This window comes from Aulonocara stuartgranti (assembly GCF_965226115.1).
Source record: "Aulonocara stuartgranti genome assembly, chromosome: 7".
Taxonomy (NCBI): Eukaryota; Metazoa; Chordata; class Actinopteri; order Cichliformes; family Cichlidae; genus Aulonocara; species Aulonocara stuartgranti.
In genome coordinates, this window is record NC_138945.1 from 68,138,694 (window position 1) to 68,159,079 (window position 20,386).

Genomic DNA, 20,386 nt, shown 5'->3' on the forward strand with positions numbered 1-20,386 from the left:
GGACAAGCTAATGGCATAAGATGCAAGTACAACTCCTCCGGTTTCATATGCAAACAATTTTATTGCGCTAGCTCACATGGCGTCTCAGGAGGGGAAAGCGGTGCTCTACCTGCACTGTGTATAGTGCTGGCGGAGCGCTGTTGACGTCGACTGAGAAAATTGTCGGGCGGTGGAAGGAATACTTCGAGGACCTCCTTAATCCCACTGACACGTCTTCCGGGGAGGAAGCAGAGTCTGGGGATGAGGGGTGTGACCCACCAATTTCCGGGGGCGAGGTCACTGAGGCAGTTAAACAACTCCTTGGTGGCAGAGCCCCTGGTGTCGATGAGGTCCGCCCCGAGTTCCTGAAGGCTCTGGACGTTGTAGGGCTGTCTTGGTTGACACGTCTCTGCAATGTTGCGTGGAGATCAGGGGCAGTACCTGTGGACTGGCAGACCGGGGTGGTGGTCCCCATCTTCAAGAAGGGGGACCGGAGGGTGTGTTCCAACTACAGGGGGATCACACTCCTCAGCCTCCCCGGGAAAGTCTATGCCAGGGTGCTGGAGAGGAGGGTTCGTCCGCTAGTCGAACCTCGGATACAGGAGGAACAATGCGGTTTTCGTCCTGGTCGCGGAACACTGGACCAGCTCTTTGTCCTCTCGAGGATACTTGAGGGTGCATGGGAGTTTGCCCAACCAGTCTACATGTGTTTTGTGGACCTGGAGAAGGCATTCGACCGTGTCCCTCGGGGCGTCCTGTGGGAGGTGTTGCGCGAGTATGGGGTGTCTGGCCCATTGCTACGGGCCATTCAATCCCTATACAACCGTTGCAAGAGCTTGGTTCGCATTGCCGGCAATAAGTCGGACTCGTTCCCGGTGGGTGATGGGCTCCGCCAGGGCTGCCCTTTGTCTCCGGTTCTGTTCATAATTTTTATGGACAGGATTTCTAGGCGCAGCCAAGTGGCGGAGGGCTTTCGCTTTGGTGGCCTCAGAATCTCATCTCTGATTTTTGCGGATGATGTGGTTCTGTTGGCTTCATCGGGTGAGGGCCTCCAGCTCGCACTGGAGCGGTTCGCAGCCGAGTGTAACGCAGCGGGAATGAGGATCAGCACCTCCAAATCTGAGGCCATGGTTCTCAGCCGGAAAAGGGTGGAGTGCCCACTCCGGGTCGGGGATGAGTTCCTGCCCCAAGTGGAGGAGTTCAAGTATCTCGGGGTCTTGTTCGCGAGTGATGGGAGAAGGGAGCTGGAGATCGACAGACGGATTGGGGCTGCGGCTGCAGTAATGCGGACGCTGCACCGGTCAGTCGTGGTGAAGAGGGAGCTGAGTGTAAAAGCGAAGCTCTCAATTTACCGGTCGATCTACGTCCCTACCCTCACCTATGGCCACGAGCTGTGGGTAGTGACCGAAAGAACGAGATCGCGGATACAAGCGGCGGAAATGAGCTTCCTCCGAAGGGTGGCTGGCCTCTCCCTTAGAGATAGGGTGAGAAGTTCGGCCATCCGGGAGGGGCTTAGAGTAGAGCAGCTGCTGCTCCACATCGAAAGGAGCCAGCTGAGGTGGTTCGGGCATCTGGCAAGGATGCCCCCTGGGCGCCTCCTGGGCGAGGTGTTCCAGGCATGTCCCACCGGGAGGAGGCCCCGGGGCAGACCCAGGACACGCTGGAGAGATTATATCTCTCGGCTGGCCTGGGAACGCCTTGGTGTTCCCCTGTATAAGCTGGAGGAGGTGGCTGGGGAGAGGGAGGTCTGGACCTCTTTGCTTAGGCTGCTACCCCCGCGACCCGACCTCGGATAAGCGGATGAAGATGGATGGATGGATGGATAGCTCACATGGTTGCAGTGCTACCGGGATTTAAAAATAGTTACGCAAAACGGAGCGTGCAGAACACCGGCTCCAACCGGCTTTAAAGGGTTAAATGTCTTTATTTATTTATTTATTTCTCCCAGCTGTGGTTCTGACCTCCAGGTGCTCTTGGTAAACAGTCAGGGTCAAGTTCAGTAGCATAGCAAGCAGCAGCTAACTTAACATGGAAGAGTATGTTTATGATATTACTCCTGGAAAGCAAAGTTAATGAGCTCCATTTTCAAACACTACCACATGTAATGAGCACTAAACTGTAGCCCTGACAGATAAGGGAGGGAGCCAGAATGCTACTGAATCAGCTGCAGAGGTGGGTAGTAACGAGTTACATTTACTCTGTTACATTTACTTGAGTAAGTTTTTGAAAAAAATGTACTTTTAAAGTACCTTTTTTGCACGATACTTTTTACTTTTACTTAAATACATTTGTGAAGAAGAAACGGTACTTTTACTCCGCTACATTTGCAAAATTCGACTCGTTACTTTTTGAAAAAGTAATTAGTTTAACACATTAGATAACATGCTGCCAGTGGAGTTTCCGGTAACTTTTTACCAATCAGATGTGGCCATGCAGTCACATGACCAGTTTGAAACTGTGGCGGGCAGAGCGGCCCAAGCGTTTCAAAGTAGCGACACACGTAAAGAAGAAACATGAAAACATGGCAGAGCCAGTCGTCTACGCTAGAGCTGAAGAGGATGAACAGCCTTGGCCTCACATACAAAGGATGTTTCGCTTAAAAGCAGCACAAAAGAACAGCTCTGTCTTCAGCGTCGGTGTCTTCAGTGAGAACAAAACAACAACTTTTCAGCGTGAAACAACTCAGCTCGTGTAACCTGAGTAAGTTTTCTCTAAATATCTTTTAGCTGTGGTTAGCTGGATGTCAGTCTTATGTTACAGTAGCTGTGTCGAGCTGCGAGTCATGTTTTCGGCGCTACGTTGTAGTGAGATAAGTTTGTGAGTGTTTTGTGCAGCTTCGGCTGTCTTTTTAACTGCTCGCTGGTTAGCTAGCGTGAGCTGTAAGCTAACAGCTAACCTGGTTAATGATGCTAGAGTTCCACGCACATGCAAACAGCTCGTCTCTACTGCTTTAACTGTTAAAACAGAAGGCAATACTGCGGCTGACAGGGTTTATTATGTGAAACAGCAGCTTGTTTAGTTTAAACAGTCTGCATTAAGCTGGGCAAACACTGCGATTTTTTTCAGTCACGTTATTCAGCTCCTGCTCAAACTGTACAATTAAATCGCAGGGGTTAGAAGTTCATAGGTCACGATGCAGGTCTCACACTATACGGCCTGATGCTCTGATGCGACCTGTGCAAAGTTGTCTTTGCACAGTACAGCTGATTCAGCTGTACTGTGCAAAGACAACTTTCTGTGGTACAGATGTTACAGATAATGCACAGTGGTTACTCTTAAGAAAAAAAGGGGGCCATGCAACTGTAATCAACAAAGATCACCGTCATCCGGAGGAACATCTGCAGACAGAAGGATGTGGCGTAATAACAGTCGCTGCATTTCGGATTAAACAAATGAAACTCAGACCTCAGATATGTGTGCTTTGGCCGTCTAGTTGACTTGAATGAACACGCTCTTTGTGTGCCGATTCCTTGACATTAATGCTTTTTGAGTGTGACATTCCTCATGGTCCAGCAAGCACCGGGACTAGGAACAGAAGAAAATTAGAAAGTAAACAAAGTAAAGAATGAAAGAGGCGGACAAAGAGGAGTATGAAAAGAATGTGGATGGATGGATAAAAATGTCAAATGAGAGAGGGCAAAAGGTAAAGGGGGGGGGGGGGGGGGGGGGGATCCCCAGATTTAAGGATACATTTATAGTATATATGGTAGCGGTGTCGGAAGGACAGCTAGACAGGTTTAGCTACCTGTAGTGAACAGGTGATTTCTTACTGGTTTAGAGTAAATTATATTTTCTTTAAGGTCATAATGGTCATTTTTCTGAGCATATTTGTGCTTCAGATAAAATGTTGTACTTTAAGAAAACACATATTTAGAAGCAAAAACTTGTGCGAGAACTCTTAAATATTTATTTGATATTTATTGGGAATCTGCCAAAAAGTATGGGAACATGTACTTTCAAGTTATTTTAAATAGGCCGCTTTGACCTACTTTACTCAACCAAGTAGGTAAACAGGGGGGGCGGGGTGGAGGTCAAACGCAGGGTATACATTTTTCTGGCTGGATGAATCCACCAAATTACATTCCAGGACTGTCAGAAGTCTGTACACCGTCAGTTGTTGGTTTGTGAAGTAAATGACGAGGAGGTAACTAAGAAATCTCCCCATGGAGCCAAGAAGAGGCAGTTTCAGTTGACCCATCTCATTTGTCCCGTCCCCAGCAGCAAACCATTCTTACACCCAGATTTCTTTGGTGGGACCCCAGCGTTTACGGCTCTTGTCCAGATATAAATACAAGTCAGCTGGAAGACGCTCCGTTCAGGAGAGAAGCTACAGGATTCCAGAGTGATTGGTACCAGTGCTGCAGAAAGTTGACGTTTCCAGTAGTGAGTGGTGCAGCTCTATTGATCTGGTGCCAAAGAAAGATGCAGAGATTTTGTATTGAATTCAGATATTTAAATTCCATGTCTGACTTTGATCCGTGCTTCACGCCTGGAATCGATGATCTGTTAGGAAAAACATCCTGGACCTAAACACATCAGCACTCTGAACTAGAGATGGACCGATCCGATATTACGTATCGGTATCGGTCCGATACTGACCTAAATTACTGGATCGGATATCGGAGAAAAATAAAAAATGTAATCCGATCCATTAAATATCACGAAAGCGCCTCACAAAACTTGCAACACGCCGTAACTCGCCTCAGAACGTTAGCACGTCGGAGCAGTATGCATCACGTGATAGAGCGGCTGTGGCATGCGGGACCTGTCGGTGGTCTGGATAGCATGTGGAGCTTCGCTAGCAACCCGGCATTTCATCTCCGACAAAGTTATCCCCGAGAGAAGTAAAGCACGTGTGTAAGTCCATCTCTGAATGTTTGTAAAGCATTCCTGCGTTAAGCTTAACAAACGATATATGGAGCGACTGCCTCTTCTTGCTGCGACTTCAATCATGAAACTGCTTAACGATCAGCTGATCAGCTTTTCTGTCGCGAGTCCGTGACTCTAGTTTGTTTTTGGCCCACTTTGCACCAGAAAGAGGAAACCAGCGGCTGAACAACAGCAGCACGTTTAAGCTTGATCAGCTGTTGTTAGAATGTATTTAATATTACTTTCTACTCGAGGATCTTTTTCTACGTAGCTGACGGCTGTAACTGTGCAGGGGCGGATCTAGCAAAGTTTAGCCAGGGGGGCCGATAGGGCATTAACAGGGAAAAGGGGGCACAAAGACATACTTTTCTTTCTTATTCTCATTTAAAATGTCTAGCTTTTAATAAATAATTATCTGACACGCAAAGTTTTAATTTGATGTAAAATGAATAGAAGTCAATTACTGTATATAGTGACTATTAAGTCTAATATATATACCCTAGTAAGCTATAGTACTTTTTCCTTTGGGAAGGTACCATCTGTGCAGTCTGCAATTTTGTTGAAGAAAGATGTTGAATCTATTTAATATTTCTTGAAAAATAATTGATTTCTGTGCATTTTTTTTCCACACTGCATCAAATTAAGGTTGATTACGTCGATTAAGCATCATGAGGTGGAGCGTGAGGGGTGGTTCCCTATTTTTTATTTATTTTTTTTTGTTGTTGCTGGGAGTTGGAACCCTATTAGTTAGGTTGCTTAATATTTATGCTAAGTACTCTTTAAAATACCAGAATAGGGAGGATGGTGTAGGTTTAAGTTTATTAGATTGATCAGTATTGCTGAACTATGAAATATATTTTTTTTTGCATACAGGTATAACAGAATAGCTTTAGTGTAGTTGTTGTTTTAAACTTGAGTATGAACTTATACAAAATGCAGCAAGATATTAAAAAAAAAAAACAGTTTTGTTGATTAAAAAACACTATATCGGATTCATATCGGTATCGGCAGATATCCAAATTTATGATATCGGTATCGGTATCGGACATAAAAAAGTGGTATCGTGCCATCTCTACTCTGAACTAAAGGATATCGGCAGCTGGCCTCAGCACCAGAGGTAAGAGAACTCACAGCCTTCGAGGGTATGTACCCGTTTAGTTATATCATTGGCCTCCAGGGGGCGCCAGCCACATTTCAGTGACTGAATTGCTGAGCGATATGTCCGAATTTTCAGTAGAATATCTGGATGATGTGGTGGTGTACAGTTGGGACTGGGAAGAGTAAATAAATCCTACAACATAAAGCCTCTTGGGTTGGGCATCAGCCCTCGCCGCTGCACAGGTACCCATAGAGTACCTGAGCTTTGTTGTTAGTTAGGCAGGGTCAAGCTACAAGCTGGGAAAATGGATGCTATCCAGTCCTTTCCTGTTCCACTGAGAGGAAGGGTGAGCTGAAAGGCTTCATATGCCTGGTTGGGTGGTACAGAAAATGTACCCCCCATTTGCAGAGAGTTGAGTGACTTCACCAAGAATTTAGCCCCTAACAAGGTACTAAGGTAATGGAGAAATGCACAAGAGCATTCAGAGATCCAGGCTGTTCTCCACAGCATTCATCGAGCCATTCATCCTGCAGAGATGCGGTCCTCCTACAAAGAGGGAGGCCAGTGTTATTCCTCTGTTGAAAGATGTTGGGCAGAGAGGTGAGGTACTTGATGGTAGAAATGAGTGTTTGGCAATGAAGTGGCATTTGAATCCTTCAGATATCATCTCTGCTTTGATGCCACTTCCTCATGGAGACTGATCATCACGCCCCCCAGTGGCTGTCTCATGTGGTGGCTGACTGACTGACTAGAAAAACTGAGTAGTGAAATCTTTATCCCTGCTGTAGTGAGAGGAGGTAATGAAAATGTATTCCATTACTGCTTTGCTGCATTTTGTTTTAGGTAATAACATTTTCTGGGCACAGCTGCACTTTAGGAAAACGTTTGCACATTAAAAAGCACAAACCCAGACGTGTGGGCTTGTATGGTTATATGATCTTAAAGTAAATAATATATTTGTGGGTGATGATGGTGACAGTTTTAATAGCAGGCTATAACAGAAAAAATGTTACATGGCTTAACTGTCAAATTAAGTAAACTAAAATTAATTCAAATTTCATTTGTAAATTAAATGTTTGATAAATAAAAATAACTAAAGTTGGTTGGCACCAAGTCCTGCCTCTGCCTGGCATGATTGGTCACTCGGGTCCAATCAAACAGCTCAGCAGCTTTCTGTGGTGGGGACCCTTTTGCTGCGTAATTTGCAGTTTTCTGCACAGCGCAGCCCCTCGTTTAGAAACGAGCTTGTCGATGTGTTTGGCTGGTCTTTCTGTGGTGCCGCAGTGACTGTTGCTAACAGTCATCTAAAACAATGAAGAAATATTGCAGTAAATGGCGTTTTACGACAGCAAGAAATAAAAGCGAGACTGTATTATGAAACAATACATTTTTTTATATTGTCATCCGATATATTTCGGCATATCGCACAGCCCTAAAGCAGGAGTGGAGCACAATACCTGAAATTTTGGAGTGGATTTACTTGACATGCTTTAAAAAAAATAAAAAAAATAAAAAAAGGTAAAACTTCACAAAACGCTCACAATCCTATCTGCAGTGTTGTATCGGTGTATTAGTCTCAGCCATCGTTTCTGTCTATATCAGATACCCTGAGACAGACCAGAAACGGATGCATGATAACAGATACACGGGATTCCAGGTCAGCTGTGTGCCACGATGACAAAAAGAGGAGGACACGTCCTGCATCCGATTAGCACAACGAGCACCGGTAATCAGCTATTTGTGCATTTAGGACTTTTTTTTGGCAATGCCATGCTGTCTAGAGCTACAAACACATTTATAAAGATGCAAGACATAAATCTTACATCATATGCACGTAATGTAAAAAGAGGAATCTGACCTTCATCATATCTTTGTTTGGACACACTCCCTGGTAATGCACTGGGCACGCCCTCATAAAGGCCTTCACCCACAAAGTCTGTGTAGAAAAGCATAAAAGACATGACAGCCATCCAGCTGCAGAGCTGAGCCACGCACAGCTGCCTCATCACCCGTGGAACGTGGCAGTAGCTCCTGTAAATGGCCGGCGTCATGGACCAGCATGTCCTCAGTAAGCACATCAGGGGTCCAGACTTGAGGAGCCTCAGCTTGCACTTCAGCAGGTAGCAGCACGAGCGTGGCACGCCACACCGGCCGGCCTCCATCACACCGGTCCCCGGCTCCAGTAGAGATCCCGACTCTCCCGCGCCGCTGTTGGCACAAGAGGGTTCCTCGGACACCTTCATGGTGATTAGCACACTGGAGATGAAGATGAGGATGAGGAGGGAAAAGAGGCACTCTGCTTGGCCTCCCAAGTAAACAGAGAGGAGGCCGTGACTCCAGTCCAGCGCAGGTAGCAAATAACCCACACAGCCTCCCAAGCTCACCATGAAGGAGAACATGGCAAAGGCTTGGCTGCAGTCCTCCTCATCCCGATACAAATCTGACAGAAGAGCCTCCAGCGGTGTGAAGCAAACTTGTCCACAGAAGTCAAGGAGCCCAACACCAAGGATCAGGAAGCCCACCTGGAACACGGAGGAAACGCAAGGTTATATGGAGGACACAGTCTTCAAACGAATAAACTCTCGGGAAGAATTTACCCTTTGTCTGAAAAACTCAAATTCAAACAAACATTTCACACACCTGGAGCGTGCGGCCACCCCATGCAACGCGGGCTGCCAGGACGTCAGCGTGGGGAATAATGAAAAGCGCCAGAAGGACTCCCATCGACAACAGCCAGATGAAAGGCCGCCTCCTGCCGTAACTGCTGTTGCACTGGTCACTGGCTGAGCCGATCAGGGGGATGAACAACAGGCCAAGCACTGGCCCGATGCCTGCAGGTACAACCAGGCAAACACAGAAGTCAGAGATCATACTAACAAACCATAAGATGCAAAGACAAAGCATAAAGAAACACAGACAATGTTGGGGAAAACATGTATTCACAGATGTCGATGTGGCGGAAAAATCAAAACCAATCCCTATCAACTCAAACATGTCTTTGCCACAAACACCAGTATGGTTAAAAGATACTAGAACTGGTCGAATGGAGCCAGATTTTTACTGGTTGCCTTAGATTCTTTGTTATCGACCTCAGGGGTGAACTGCATGCGTCTCTGCCATCATTAATGACTGCTGAGGTGACGGTTCCTACAGATGGCTCGCTGCCTGAAGGTAGCAGTCATCCTTCACACGTGGCTGGGTCTGGCTAATTAGAACACACCATGAGACGCTGGTCCACACAAGATCTAATGTGATGAGATCTCAGGGCTAGATTTTGACATTTAAGAAGGTGCCCCGTGAAGTACTCTTACATCATTTCTCATCAAAAGGAATTCGTGCGTGCCCAGTGGCCACGCTGTCCTTCATTTAAGTGTTTACAGAACGCACGAAAAATAAAAATACACAGAAGCCTGTTAATCATGAACGCTGTTCTGCAGCACCTCTAACGTGACACGTGTGTGTTAGAGTCCGGCGTAAAAGTAAAGCAGCAAATATGGGGAAGAAACTTAAGGTCAGAAAGACCCGAAAAGATCAATTCTACCACCAAAGAAACAGGTCATCGCGCTCGTTCCTCCAAACTGATCCAGCTTAACCGCAAGTTCCAGTTTCTGCAGAAAGTCTGAGCTCTGGTGGATCTGTGCCCTGCACCTGGAGGGTGGTTGCAAATAGCGTCTAAGTTTACGCTCGTTTCAAGTCTGATTATCGGTGTTGACTTGGTCCCCATTAAGCCCATCCCCAACGTAAAGGCCATCACCCACTGAGAAATGCAGACAGGCTCTCAGAAAGGAGCCTCAGACTTGGAAAGTGGATGTTAAACGACAGAGCCCCAAACGTGGGAACACTTTTCCCAAGTTCGCCTGACTCTAATGGCTCTGAAGTCGCCCTGTGAGTTTCTTACCAACGGTGGCACCTTTGTCTCCAAAGAGACTAACGTTCAAAAAGTAGTAAATGGCCTGCATTTGTATAGCGCTTTTCTAGTCCATAGGACCCCAAAGCGCTTTACACTACATTCACCCATTCACACACACTGGTGATAGCAAGCTACATTGTAGCCACAGCTGCCCTGGGGCGCACTGACAGAGGCGAGGCTGCCGGACACAGGCGCCACCGGGCCCTCTGACCACCACCAGTAGGCAAACACGGGGTTAGTATCTTGCCCAAGGATATTTGGCATGCAGCCAGGATGCAGCCTGGGATCGAACCACCGACCTTCTGATTAGTGGCTGACCTGCTCTGCCACCTGAGCTACAGCCACCCAACATGGACACACAAGCAAGATCAATTTGCACTCTTTCTGCAGTTTGACAAGAAAGTGAAACATGAAGAGAATTCTTAAAAGCATGAACTGAAAGGAGCCACTTAAACTGGGAAATGGAGACAGGTAGAACAAATACGCTGCTGCCAGCGAGTCTACCCTCGATCACATTTCTCCCTCTGCAGCTGTGGAGGCCCCTCAAAACAATCCTTATCATCTACAGCTGGAAGTGTCACTGCATCACACATTCCCCACTCACTCTTACCTCTCCTAAACACAATGCAAACTCCAGTTTAGAAACACGCATGTGTGCTATGAAAAATAGCCAATACAATGAATAAAAAAGCGTCACATGTGCTCAACTAAACGTACTTACGATTAAATGCTAAAAAGCAGAACGCTCTCTGCCCCAGTAAGAGAAACTAGAGAAAGAAAGTAATTACTGTTGGATGAAGCAACCACAAATGGCTATTAGATACAGCAGACAGCAGCCATCGGAGAACTTGACACTGCTGCTTGGGGAAATTAGCTATAAGCCTCCCAAGACACGATATCCATCTTCATTCAAATAACATCCCAGCACTCCATTATAATACAAGCATATAGGAATTAGGTTGAAAGCCATTTCCAGATTGGCTTACAGTGCAGCGTGTTTGAGAGCAACGCTACAGTGAAATCATTTTTCTTCATATCACAAGCAGCTGTTAGAGAAGTGCAAGAGTAGGAGGGGATATTGTTTTATACAGCTGAATGGCCATTTCTGTTGTGCACTCTGAGCCTTTTGTTACGGTGGAATTATATCTATCATCAGTACAGTCACAAGGCAACGTCTCAAACAGACGCCTGCAGTGAGGACCACGGGAATGCCATTTGCACTTACAGGATAAAGCAACTATTCATATTAGCACACAGTACAAATGCTAACAGTCCAATCAGACAGGTAAAGTGAATAACAGTGATCGTCTCTTTTTCCTCAGTGGGGATGTTACTTTGTCACGTACGACCCACCGAAACGCTGTTGCAGACTAAAGGTCATGAACTCGTTTTTAGTTCGTAGTCCACATGTCGAACAATTTCAACTAAAGTGGGCCTTCCCTGTAAGCGCAGTCACCGAACCGGCTCATTAATGCAAATATCCAAATAGCCAATGCCATGGCAGCAACTCATAGTATTTAGGCATATACAGATGGTCAACATGGTATGCAGGCAACCCGCTGAAGTTCAAATCACCAAAACTGGACAACAGAAGATTGGGAAAATGTTGTATTGACTTCTGCCTGAATTTGGCGTCAACAACATTAAAGCACAGATACATGGAGCCTTGTATCAACAGTGCCGTTGGTGTAATGGTCTGAGTATTGCTGGTGACCCTGTCTACACCGACTACATCCTCTGATGGCTTCCAGCAGGATGAAGCAGCATCCCGCAAAGCTCAGACATCTCAAACTGGTTTCTTAAACACGACAACGAGTTCACCGCACTCCAATGGCCTCCACAGCCATCAGATGCCAATCCAATAGAGTATCCTTTGGGATGTAGTAACGCAGGGGATTTGGTCCATTTCAGCTTCACCACCTTTGGCTGAAGCTTCCAACGATTCAGGCTACGTCCACACTAATGCGTTTGCATTTGAAAACACATCGTTTTCTCTCCGTTTTGGCCTCCTGTCCACGCTGAGACGGCGTTTTCGCTCAAGGAAAACGCAGCATTTTGAAAACGTATACATTTGAAAACGGTTGCAGTGTGGACAGCGAAAACAGAGACTATCGAAAACGATGACGCATGTTAGTCATGTGATGCAGTCATGTGACTAATTAAACAAAGATAGCGGAGGGCATTATACAGCAGTTGTTTTGTTTGAGTTTAATATCAGTCTGCACGCGCTCCAGAGAGCTTTTCTTCAAATTCTTTAATTCTCACTCGCTTTTGCAACTTTGTACTTTTGTGTTACTCGCAGTAACAACTCCACCTCATTGTGAGTCCATTTAACAAACTCGGTGCTTTTCCTCGACATTCTGCCGCGACGTTTCAAAGAGCCGGAAAGTAAATAAGCAGCAGACAGAAATGAGGCAGGTCGAATCTTCTTGCATTTCACGCATGCGCAGGACTGGAACGTCAGCGTTTTCGGCCTTTTCAATGTGGACGCACAACTCTGAAAACGACTGAAAATGCTAGTGTGGAGCGTTTTCAGACATAAACACAGTTGTCAAATCTATCCGTGCTGGTGTGGACGCAGCCTCAGACCTGTGAATAAATGTATTCATTTGAAGAACTCCTCAAAGGGTAGTGCTAACGATCTCAGGGACTGATTACCAACCGGCTGCCAATCAAGGTGAACTTTTAGCTCGTGTTCCAAGAATAAGAGAATGCTTCAAATCAAATTATCGTTAATAATAGATCCACATTAAATGTAATTTGCCTCATTATAATTTAATAATAGCATCTTGACATTCACCCAACACAGCTGAAACACCTCTGCACCCTTTTGGAAAGAACGCGTTTGTGTGAAGAGCGGTTACATCCATTACCGTCATCATCATCAAAGGGGAAACACAAGCATGTCATCACTGTTTATTAGTTTGATTTCGAAATGAGTGTGAGCTGAAGAAACTGTGGGTTTGGAGAAATGGCCTTTTGTCTACCACTCTGCACTACTGAGCCGTCGCCATCACGCCTCACACCAGAAACGGTATCGGTTATAGGCAATAAGATCACCGAACCCTACACTCGTGACACAACCTATTAATTACTTTCAATGAAATCAGTCCCGGTGGGGAAATTCCAGCTCTCCATTTATACATTTTGCAGGTCCAGTGGGCATTTTGGAAACCTGTGGTGGGAAGGTCCTTACACACCGGCGTGAGCAAATAAGCCTCAAATACATACAGCACCAGAGGCAAAGCCAATTATGCTTTAGTGAATTGCAGTGTTCGTCAAGTTACTTGAAAAAAGTAATCAGTAACTAATTACTGATTACTTTTGAAAATAAGTAATCCCATTCCTTTACTGATTACTTATTTTCAAAAGTAAGTTAATTAGTTACTTTAAAAAAAAAAAAAAAAAACAAAACAAAAAAAAAAAAAAACACGATTTACAACCTGAATAGGTAACAAAGCGATAGATCTTTAAACCCAATTCTATTTTCTGCATAATCCATCATATAAAATGTAATCAAATGGAAAAAGCCTTTTTTTAAAACTTGTTTTATTAGTTTTAATCTTTTAACTTTATGCATCAAGCAAAGATTAAATTATCTGCAACATTCTCTGACTGGAAGAAATTAGTTTAACATTTAAACCTATTTTCTGCACATTCCAGCACATAAAATAAAATGGTTTTTGTGTTTACACTCAGTCTTTCAAATAGATGCAAGTAAAACACAGCAGAAAATAAATAAAGTCAGCAGCCCTGTTGTTCTATTTTCACCTGTTTAGCAGGAGTGGGGCAGGCGGATGTTTGCCGTGGTGCAGGTGTGCCGCAGCGGTCAGTGGAAGAATCTGGGAGTTTCTCATTCCCCTGGTAGCGCACTCGGTGCTTGTTTTCTTCCCGCGCACAACGGACACTAATGTTTTTGTCACTTTTTATGGAATCAAACTCAAAGTAAGGTCAGTACTTCCACGCTTTAAATGCTGCACGCTCATACTCTCTCTGCACTCCATATATGATCCATTGTTGATCTGCACACAGCTGTTGTCACGAACGTCGCACTCGCTTACGTCACTGTCGTGAGACATTCTCGCAAAAAAAAAAATAAAAAAAAAAAAAATCACGGTTTTAGTAACGCAGTGTGCTTACGGGAAAGTAACAGTAATCTAATTACCTTTTTTGCAATAGTAATCCCTTACTTTACTCGTTACTTGAAAAAAGTAATTGGATTACAGTAACGCATTACTTGTAACTCGTTACTGTATTTTCATGTAAGCAACAAAGTTGGGTTAATATGTTCACATTACAGTGGCTCCAAACACTGAATGAAGCAGCTCTGTGTGTCTGACGGTCTGGAGGACGTGGCTCTTCCTCCCACAGTTCTCCTCCCTGCTGCCTGATTGCCACACTGACAAAACAGGTGATTTGACCACTTACCTCCATAAAGACCTCAATTATGTTTTTATGACCTAAATGGAAGATGGCTGCCCCGACGCGTACTCGCACTCCCATGCTACACCCCCCACTGTGACACACAAATTTAGCTGCCACTGGATCTTATATACAGTGCTTCTGCAAAAATTAATGCCGATAGCTTTACACTACAGCAAAACCTACGAAATTCACAGAAACCCTGCTTTTTGTCCTTTTGATCTTCCTGCAGATGCACAAAAATTATGTTTATTAGTTTGCAACGTATAAAGTGTCACAGAATCGCTGATCAGTGTTTCCTTACAGTATATCTGGGCCGAAACACCCAGGTACTATTATATAAATTATATACTATATATCATATTATTATTGGAGATAATGTGTCATTCAGAGTTAGTGGACTAGACCAGCGGTCCCCAACCCCCGGGCCACGGACCGGTACAGGTTCGTGAGTCGTTTGGTACCGGGCTGTGAAAGTTATGGTTTTCACGGTTTTTATCGCCGCTAATAAAGTTACACAATTACACAGTGAATTCGCCTTTATTATTATTATATTTACAAAATACCACAGTTTTTGTTTTGGTCGTATAATTTTATTTTTTATTATTTTTCCGCTGCACCTTAAAGGCCGGTCCATGGCGCTAAAACGGTTGGACCGCTGGACTCGAGCACAGTCTCCTATTCGGTCCTTGCCAACCAGCCAGGCCTAGCTCAAGGCAAAAACCAATGTTTTATACTGGTCTGGTCTTTGTGTTTGTTTGGGTTTTTTTGTCAAAGACACTCGGAAACAGGAAATGCTCATTATTAGTCACTCTGGTTCCCAGCTCTCGTGTCTAACGTATCAATTATACCATGAAACTATTATTTAAAATACATATCGTCATTGAACCAGCCATCGAGGAGATAGACAGGACACGCAGCTGAAACCTGCAGGGTGGGCGGTCCCACCTTTGCCTTTCATGTTTAACAGAAAGAGATGAAACGACGAGAGAGCATGAATACGTGTACGAGAGTGAGGCTTAAGTGCATGCAAACACCCACACCGCGAGGTGCCGAAAAGGCCTAGTAATTAGCTTACCTAGCACCATGGTCATGTACCGCTCTTCTACTCCAGCCTCCAGCAGCAGTGGAGGAACGTATGTGATCCCAGCTGCCACACAGATCTCCAGGCCACAGGTCAGGGAGTTCAGGAGAACAAGACGCCAATGAGACCTCCATCCAGGCATATTTACAGAGGCTGGGTCGCCTTTCCTTCCCTCTGGGATGGTCACTACTGGGGGCAGGGAAGGGGGGAAGGATCTGGATAGGGACAAAGGGGGGGATGAGGGGAAGCAGATGGTGCCCCGGTCGGACCTGAGGACTGTCGCAAAGGGACAGCAGCAAAGACACTTTGATGTCTCAGATGACCTGGAGGATTCATCCTCTTCTCAGCATTCTGGATCTGAAGAGCAAAAGAAAAGCTTTCAGTGCACAGTCACATCATGACCATCGTGCAGAAATTACCAGTTTTAAAGCTGAAATAAAACCTGAGCAAAACCGATTATTCACAGGATGACACCTGTAAAGCCACAGATGTCAGTGGCTTCAGGTTACACAGGGGATTATCAGCATCCTTGTAACAGAACACAACCTCAAACAGGTTGCATTATATGTTCCAAAGACACAGAAATGGCAGCAAAAGTCAAAAAGCAATGATGGATTCTCTGAGCTCTTCACCAACAGCTTCAGGGCAGCACGAACAACAACAGGGAAAGCAGATGAGTCAGCTGGAGCAACGTGGCAAACCATTTGCTATGCAAATTACTCTCTGCTGTTTTCCTTGCTCACTTTTTTCCGCCTCGTTTTAAAATATGCCAGAGATGTAGAAAAAAAATTAACCATTAGCTTTCGGAAAAGTTGAATTTCTCTTTTCTTACTATCCCTCACCACGACACTTGACAGGAGCACCAGTATTAGCACCCACACCTCCCGGAGCCTACACTGTCATTATTGCATTATTGAGCTCTGATTGGAGCTTTAGTCACATATTCTGCAGATTATTGTTGAACTCAATGAGCAATAAAAGATCTTTGCTGGGCAGAAAGGATCAGGCAAGATGATCAGTCGAGTCACCTGTAACGTATACAACACGTCATCCCATCACCTAACATAACGACGACTGAGACAAATTGTCGGCACGTTACGCGTTCTGAGGCGTGAGACGGGTCAGAATGAACCTATACATGTGTTTTACATGTGACATGAAAATCAACCTAACAAATCGTCATGTATGTTAAATCTGTTCACGTCCTGATCCTGAATCACTTTGGAAAACACGATGTAGTAGCGTTAAGCTTACGCGAATGGACAGCTGGAGTCTCTGCTTGAGCGTGCCTTAGCGCCACGAGCGGCTTTCTGTTGGATTCAACTGACAACCCAGAGCGTTTCATAAGGACTTGGAATAGCAGCTTTCGCATTAGCATGTGACGCCCAGGGGCGGGGCAAATCATCAGTATGTTACGCGTTGGGAATGATAATGCTCTGACTGTATATGGCAGGGGTGTCCAACTCCAGGCCTCGAGGGCCGGTGTCCTGCAGGTTTTAGATCTCACTCTGGGTCAACACACCTGAATCAGATGTTTAGTTCATTACCAGGCCTCTGGAGAACTTGAAGACATGTCAAGGAGCTAATTTACCCATTTGAATCAGCTGTGTTGGATCAAGGACGGGTCTAAAACCTGGAGGACACTGGCCATCGAGGCCTGGAGTTCCCCAACCCCGGTATATGGGCTCAGCATGCCAGACACTACTACAGGATCCAATGTGATGCCAGATAGAGGCAGACTGACAACACCGTCATCGACAGTTTGGTCAAGTTGGTGCTTTTAGGTTCAAAAGAACAACAACTGTATCCTTATTGATCACGTTGACAGACGACCCAAACACACATTGAAGCATACGTTCTCCAACATGTTTTTAAAAGTTGTTTAATTCTAGTCAAATCATAACAGCCTCGTGAAACTCTCACTTTCCCAATCAAACAGCATGTATTCACTCCATATACCTGAAAGTGCTCCAATCATTCACCCGAACATGCCGATAAGGCGACCAGTCTCTCAGTGTTTTGAACTGAGTCTGAAAACCAAAAGCAGAATCTTACATAAACTGAAATATCTGGAAACAGCAGAAGAGGCAGATTGATGAAAGTCCTCTAAATAGAAAACTGCCATCCATGAACATCCATGTGCAGATCGCACTGCTTCCTGGAGCAGAAAATAAACAAAAACACAACCAAGAGAAACACTGTCGTCATCATCCACCAATGAGACGGTGTGTTCTGTTAAAGCAGAGGGGCAGAGCACGAATGGTCAGAACAGCCACAACCACAAAAACAAGGCGCTATATTTGCATTTAGTGTGACATTTATCTGCCAATGCTGCCCATCTGTTCACTCCCAGCAAACAAAATGGATGTGATCATCTCAGACGAGACTCTGTTAAGCACAGATGGGTTCAGTCGGTATTTCAAGGACTTTCCACTTTGCTGGGTGGGAAAAAAAAACCAAAAAACCTCTTTAAAAAACAAACAAACAACAAAACATACAGCATACACTATTATATATCGTACATATATTTATTAGTTTCAGGTTGGCCATTCTTGTATTTTGCTCGTTTGTGTTGTTGTATTTTGCACATCTCTGTTGCTTGTGGGGCTCGCACACAAGAATTTCACTCGCATGTGCTGTGCCAGTGTGCCTGCACATGTGATGTGACAATAAAAGTGATTTGATTTTGATTTGAAACAGCTGATAAAGACATAAAATAGTGGCCAAGCCATTTTCCCCACCAGTGGCTTTTGAATAGTATAAGGTGTTAGCTAAGAGGTCCATTTAAAATCTCTGATGCCTTTCACATCATTACAAATCAGGGACATTAACTGAATGCTATCAACACCACTGCAAGACTTCCTCAGGCATTCATACATTCCCATCTTTGTCATTATGACACTTTTGATATAGAGGCTCTCTGAGAATCTGAAGGACAATGCAACAGTGTTAGCAGGCCGGGCCAATCAGGCGCCCGGGTCACAGGGAGAGAGAGGTCCATTTCACACCCGTCAGATCTTATTCCCACCCAGCCTGGACGCACTGAAAGACACTCATCAGGGGATCAGCCTTTGCCCCTGGGCCTGTCTGGCCACTACAACCCCCTACCAACATTCTGTGTGTGTGTGTGTGTGTGTGTGTGTGTGTGGATTTCTTCCTCATCCTTCCTCTGAGGTCAGCTTTATCTTTGACCTGCATTCTAAGAGGAACCTTCTGACATCTTTATGGTTCTCGGTGTGAACGCCTTCCACCGCAGCCCCATCTGACTCTGTTAGACTGAAAAAGTGGCAAGAGTACAGAAATCTGATTTTCCCAAATGCGCGTCAGATTACAGTGTTTTGGAAATGAAACTGTGTCGAACTAAAGAAGGACTGCAAGACAGCAGTGCAGAGTGACATTCATTCATGCTCCTTAACCTCCTAGGACCTGCGTCCACCTATGTGGACATCCCATTTTGTGTTATTTAGACCAAAATACTTAATTTTGCTCTATAAGGGCCTGATATCCACTTACGAGGACATTATGCTGCTACTGTTCTATCGAAATTTTAAACGAATATCCTCATATGTGGCTCTCATTTTTCTTAGAAACAAAAATAAGGTAAAAAAAAAAAAAAAAAAAAAAAATATATATATATATATATATATATATATATATATATATATATATATATATATATATATATATATATATATATATATATATATATATATATATATCTGGTAATTCTTTTTTTACATTCGTTAGGTCCCAATCTGCCCAAATATCAAGGAGAAATTAAAAATGCTGCTGTGGAAGAGTTCAGGTCTTAGGAGGTTAAAGTCAAATATAAAAAAATAGGGTCAGTTTATTGTAAATTGTAGCTCTACAGCTAACAAAGCGTTTGTGGTGCCGTTTTAAAGCAGAACGGAGCTTTCAAGCTCTCAAGTCTGCATGTTAGGGAGAGGGGACAAAGGACACACACACACACACACACACACACACACTCCACTGCTTACTTAATGACACTTGACTCTACAATGCATTGCAGTCATGACCTTCATCTTCACGTAGCCTCGGAGACACAAAGGCACGCTTAGGCTGTTAGACAAATGACTTTCCTGCTGCTCACCTGACAAATAACACAACCGGAGCCAGACAGGTGACGGCGAGGAGATGGAGGCTGGTTTACTGTTGTCAGCTCTCCTTTTGCTCCATTACCAATTCCTATTCAGCCTCGCCCCCTCCCAACTCACAAAAATCAGCCCTAATGACTCCGAGTGGTATTCTTAGAATACAAAACAGCCTTTGTATACATTGTGCCAGGGAGAGTAATTTAATAGAGGGAGGTATTAACTCCAGACTAAATGTTTTGATGCAGGATTCTTATAGACGGTAAGATACAGGAAGCATGTTTGGGTACGAGCGGAGGGTCTCGCAGCAGATATCAAGGTTTGTAAGAGAAGAGCGGAAGGAATTGTTTTGAGATGACATCACAGCCAAAAACACAGCGGAGGCCGTGGCTGCAGAAACAGCAGGAGGCTCTGGTTGGCTGCTTGGCTCACGCTGAATGGCTGCAGCACTATAGCCGCTCTGCCTCTCCGGTTCCTGGACATTAATGGACCCAATCGTCCGCACTGAGAGACAAGCAAGACCAGTCTTTATGCAGACCGCTTGTTTGGCCAGCAAACCTTTTTCTATGGCTCTCTCTGTAAAACAAGACAAAGTTAAGCTGGACCTTTACTTGGTCCTGGAAGCTGCTTAGAGAGGAGCACTCTCTCTCTCTAAAAGTAGCAGGTGAAAAGGAAACAAACAGGTTACACCTGGAAGGTCCTCGAGGTGGGCTCCCATCAGACATGGGATCTCTACAGAAACAAGTATCAAGAGGCCAAATTAGACCCAAATTATTGGATTACCATCCCCGTTTAGGAATTCAAAACGTGCACCAAGATGAGATCAAGTAAAAAAACCAACATACTTTTACTAAACAAATGCTTCAATCTCTTCTTTACACGTCAGTTCAGATGGTTTTGCTGCTTTGCAC

The 20,386-nt window shown here is 44.7% G+C and overlaps 1 protein-coding gene across 7 annotated transcripts in view; it reads right to left on the reverse strand.

The window, feature by feature from the left end:
• The window catches only part of LOC309710509 (solute carrier family 45 member 3), a 48,045-nt gene that overhangs the window by 9,106 nt on the left and 18,553 nt on the right, over positions 1–20,386 (reverse strand). For 6 of the 7 annotated variants that reach the window (XM_082540040.1, XM_082540043.1, XM_082540045.1 and 3 more), the window contains 3 exons: positions 15,358–15,720; positions 8,588–8,778; positions 7,806–8,469 (listed from right to left, as the gene is read on the reverse strand). In XM_082540040.1, the coding sequence (XP_082396166.1) occupies positions 7,806–8,469; positions 8,588–8,778; positions 15,358–15,505 (1,003 nt within the window). In that variant the 5' untranslated portion in view covers positions 15,506–15,720. The remainder of the gene's footprint in view (positions 1–7,805; positions 8,470–8,587; positions 8,779–15,357; positions 15,721–20,386) is intronic. The other variant, XM_082540046.1, reaches the window with a different exon arrangement.